The 4,831-nt window shown below is 46.7% G+C and overlaps 1 protein-coding gene across 1 annotated transcript; it reads left to right on the forward strand.

Annotated features, from left to right (window-relative positions):
* Window positions 1–275: 275 nt before the first annotated feature.
* On the forward strand, window positions 276–4,612 carry LOC125531363 (the record flags this gene model as incomplete). The annotated part of the gene is given in 7 exon segments (XM_048695776.1): window positions 276–366; window positions 466–576; window positions 662–1,474; window positions 1,804–2,158; window positions 2,398–2,479; window positions 3,105–3,333; window positions 4,077–4,612. Coding segments are annotated over 6 exon segments (1,659 nt in total), but the record flags the coding sequence as incomplete, so codon positions are not given.
* Window positions 4,613–4,831: the final 219 nt, after the last annotated feature.

Below are 4,831 nucleotides of genomic sequence, written 5' to 3' on the forward strand. Positions count from 1 at the left end.
GCAGGTGACCACACACCACATGAGCCTTTCCGGAAAGTGGAGGGTAAGACCCAGGAATGACATGATTAGCGAGTGAATCTAGCGATCTAACGACAAAGCCGGAGGGCCCGAGGGTTGAGGATAGGCGCCATCATCGCCATCTTGATTCTTGCAGCATCGCCCTCGCTAGCAAGCGAAAAAGGAGCGGAGGGGGGGCACCACCCACCCTGGGATTCTCTCCGGTTTCCAGCTTTGCAAGATTAACTTTTTAATCGGTGCTTGATGGTTGGCTGCAGCCTTTGGCCGGATTCGTGCGCGCGGATGGCGACATGGACACAGATCTGGAGACAGACGGGCTGGCCGCCACTTCATCCTCCAGTGCCAGTGGTGAGCACCCAGCTCACAGCTCACGGCTTGTATTCTTACCAGCGTTCTTGCTGGAGCTCCACTTTACAGCCCTATTAAGAGAGTTTGCGCTCCCTGAAGCCTCCGCAGCGTTCACGGAGCCGCACGACGACGAGGAGGCGCAGTGTGGGGCGAAGGGAGAGTGGCAGGAACCGGCCAAGAGCCCGGCGGGCGGCGCCACTGCCATCCGAGGTACGTACGAGATTTCCAGGTCTGCAACGTAGTACTAGGTGGTGTGAGGTTTTCCAATCTTGTATGCTTGTGTGCTGTTCGACAGAATGCCAGAGCCAGCGACGGTGCCGGACAGAGGCTGTTTACCTGCACGGTAGGAAGGGGCTGAAGCAGCGGCCGGCCTCGCTCGACTTTGGCAGCGCCGGGTTCAACAGCGGGACTCCGTTTTCTCCGGGCTTTGTGGTCGGAGGCGCCGGGTTTGCGAGCAAGGGACTTGTGTCGTCGCAGATCAGCTCCGGCGTGTTCCCTAGTCCCGGCACGCCGAGCTATCCGCGGCGGCACCGGCCGTCGGCCTTGGGGTACCAGAAGGGGTGGAGCTCGGAGAGAGTGCCTCTTCCTTCCAAAGGTAATAATACTAGGAGGTACCCAGGCAGCAGCATGGCATTTCCTCTCAACAGTAGGAGGACACTGCCCTCAAAATGGGAGGATGCGGAGAGGTGGATCTTCAGTCCCAAATCAAATGCCGGCGATGCGCGTGAGAAGACCGCCACATTGCCCCATGCTCGACGGCCGAAGGCTAAAAGTGGTCCTCTTGGGCCTCCTGGAAGATTTGGTGGACAGTATTCATCTGTATCTTCATCTGTCTCTTTGTTTGACAGTGGGAGAGTTGGGCATTTAGCAGCAAACTCACCTTTCTTGGCTGGAGTACTGATACCTGAACACTATGGTGGGGCGAAAAGTAATGTTGGGAGGTACACAAGTGGAACAGCTGGTGATGAGTTCGGTATTGGCATAGTTGGCGGGTCTTCTCTAGCACATATCGGGTCTCCTGCTATGCAATCTACCATGGTGCGCCGACGACTAGATACTGCAATTGAGTCATCTGCATCATTGCCCAGCACCCAAGAATCTGTACAAGGTATTAAGAAATTTCTACCCATCATTTTTAGCCTATTGCTTAGTATTGAATTATGGGTCTACAAAGTATAAACATGTAGAGGGCAACCCTCTGTTTGGGGTTTGCGGTTGTCTCTCTGGTTGCTAAAGCACTGTTAAATTGTGAAGCTCCTCATGAGTTGCATTATAAACACTAGTTTTTGGCATTTGGTATCTTGGTAACTTGGTAACTGATTTTATCATAGCACTTGCAAGCTGAATATCACCAGAAGTTGATCTTATGCTTTTACTGTACCTAATGAGAATTAAGTAAATCTTCAGCTGATGCTTGTTTGTTTGGTTTCATATCAGGCGAAGAGGCTGAGTTCGTAGAAGATTCAGCCCCCATTGCCACCCCTATAATTTCAAGGAAGGATACCGCAACTCAAACTAGTCCAGATCTAAGTAGGTCTTCTTCGCCCAGCGCAAGGCCTTCATTTGTTCGTTCATTCTCAATGCAACAAGCCAAAGAGAGGGAGAGCTGTTTCTCTGATCTTGAGATCAGGGATGTCCAGATGGATGAGCGAGTGAGTCTTACCAGATGGTCCAAGAAACATGTAACACAAGCCTCTAACAAGAATTCTACAAATATGTTAGAGTGGAACAAAAAGACGGTGGACTCTAAATCTTCTTCCTGGGAATCAACAGAAACAAAATGCACATTAAAGTAAGGGACCAGTGCTTACGATAAATGCTGCTTTTTGTTCAGGCATACCTCTGCTATTTTAAACCACTTTCATACAGTAATACTTGAAGCTTAACTTCTGAAAAAGTGAAAATATATAACGTGACCTGCTTATCTGGTATGTTGTGCAAATATCCAATTTTTTACCGTTGCTAAAACTCTGCAAAGTAAATTTATTCGATGAAATCATGAAATGCTGATCACTCTACCATTGTTAAAAGGGTTGAGAGAGAAGAAGCAAAACTTACTGCTTGGGAGAATCTTCAAAAAGCGAAAGCCGAGGCTGCAATTCAGAAGCTAGTGGTATGTGCTTCAGACTATTTCATAATTTCTAACTGTTTTTTTATGTAAGCAGTAAGAGCCCTACTGCCCTACTGAAATATTTTACTCATCCATAAATATTATAGTAGCAACGAGCCAAAGGATCCAAATAGTGAACTAAGCAAGTCTAGCTACAGAACAAGATAAAATCTGACTAGTCTTAGGATTGGCATCCTCTTCCTCCACCGAAATAAGCATGTGAGAACATTTTCCAAAAGAACAACTGCTTAGTGCAAGCATCCAATCCATTAGACAGGACATCAGTCATATTCTTGGGGGCTCTTACTTTCAGCCATTCTTTGTCAGACAGTCTTTTTCCAGCTATATTTGTTTGCAGGAACCATATCAAAACATACATCTCCAGCCGCCCAAGTATATTTTTTGGCCTAGCTCCTTTTAGAAGAAAAAAACTGGGACCAGTATGAACTGTAGCATGTCTACTTGTAACTGTTGTCTCATGTCACTGGTTAAGAGTATATTTTATATCTTTATGTGCTCATATTGGGCGTGATGCTTGCATTATTTACTGTAAGATGGTTCATTGTTTTGTTTTTCTCTATTGCCGTCTAGTTGACCTTCTATTGTATCCATACTTTCATTATCTCAGATGAAACTCGAGAAGAAACGATCATTTTCCCTGGACAGAATTTTGAACACCCTCAGGTCTGCTCAAAGAAAAGCACAAGGGATGCGTGATGCAGCAACAGCAAGCCAAGACGAACACCTTTGCAGGAAGGCCAAAAAGACATCACACGTTACAAAGAATGGCCAGATCAGATCTCTGAGTGGCTGTTTCACTTGCCATGCTTTCTAGTATCATGCAATCCCACTACTGAGTAAGTTGCATACTGATGCCTGCAGTACAGGATCTCTGTTGATGAATATTTTCTAGTGATTTAGATGCCCATTTTTAATAAAGCCAGTAGCATCTATACTACGCTCTTTCTGTCGCATCATGCAGAATAATATAAACCGTGAAATTGCCAGTATTGTCCTTGAAAATAGTCATGTTTAATTATATGCTGCAGTGATGCTTGCAGTTCATAATTATGTCACTCAATTTAGCGTGTCGATGGCTCTTATGTTCACACATGAATACATAATCTATCAAATCTCCAGGATTATGGAACTTCCTGTAACATGTTCCATAGGCTTGTCACTTGTGACTGTGTTGATCCTTTAAGAACATAATTATTCAGAAATGATTTGAGGCAGGTTGAGGCAACATTTGTAGCATTGGAACTTCGTGCAACATGTTACATACTTACATAGGCTTAACCTGTTTCTGCAACATGTTCCATAGGCTAATCACATCTAGTTGAGGTAGCATTGTAACCTGTACGTGTACTGAACTTGTAAATTGCCCAAAATCCCTTACACTGTCGATAAATAAGCAGTGATTAATCTAATCACAATTCAGACCTAAGAACCTACACTATCATCCATACATGATACATGAACTGTTCCCTACTACATCCTCTGTTCCTAAATATAAGATGTTTTGGCAGTTCAAATACATCAAGCACCACAAACGGCATGCTTTAGCTCTTGACATGAGGACTTGTTGTTTTATCTTCAGGGATCTGGAGGCCCTTCAGCAGGGAAGTTCAGAGACTCACTCTGTCAGTGAAGAATCCAGGCAATCCTCAACCGACCCCGTTGCATTTTCAGAAGAATATGCTGCTGCCGCGGCTTGAGCAGGGACCATGCGTGCGCTGTCCGTCATCGTATGGACCTCCGCACAATCTGCCAAGGGGACAGGAGAAAATGGCGCCACCGAGGAAAGGAGCGATGGTGCCTCCGCGTCATCGCATGTGCCTGCCTGCCTGCTTCTTCTCATGCTTGACGCCACGCCCAGCAGGCCTGCAGCTAGCACAATGGTAAAGGCCCCCTTTATCGTTGGCCCTGTAGTGTATGTAGGTGCTACCTACGGAGCAATTCGGCCCTTGCTAGGCCGCTAGCCGCTGCGTGCCTGTGCTTCAGGCCGGCCTTGTACGAGTTCTGCTTTTGGTGTGGTTGCTTCAGGTGTAGCCCAGTTGGGATCATGTCTTGGTAGTACAATCGTTGCGATACCAGGCTGGCTGCCTGCTTCAAATGTGGTTTTAGCCGGGAGAAGCATTTTTTTTTCATGTCCATTTGTTGTGTTCGCGCTCAATGTTTCGTGTGCCGGCGCCTCGTGGGTGAGAGGTCACGAGATCGCTGGGATCTTCGACAGGAGGTGCTTCCTCAGGAGGGGGAAAAGGTGGACAGGATAAGGTGGACTCCGTCATTTTTGCAGCTTTCCAACGTTCGGATAGAAAGCCGACGTTCAGATAGAAAGTGTCCTACGACTAC

The sequence above is a fragment of the Triticum urartu genome, unplaced genomic scaffold (assembly GCF_003073215.2).
Source record: "Triticum urartu cultivar G1812 unplaced genomic scaffold, Tu2.1 TuUngrouped_contig_6984, whole genome shotgun sequence".
NCBI classification, from domain to species: domain Eukaryota; kingdom Viridiplantae; phylum Streptophyta; class Magnoliopsida; order Poales; family Poaceae; genus Triticum; species Triticum urartu.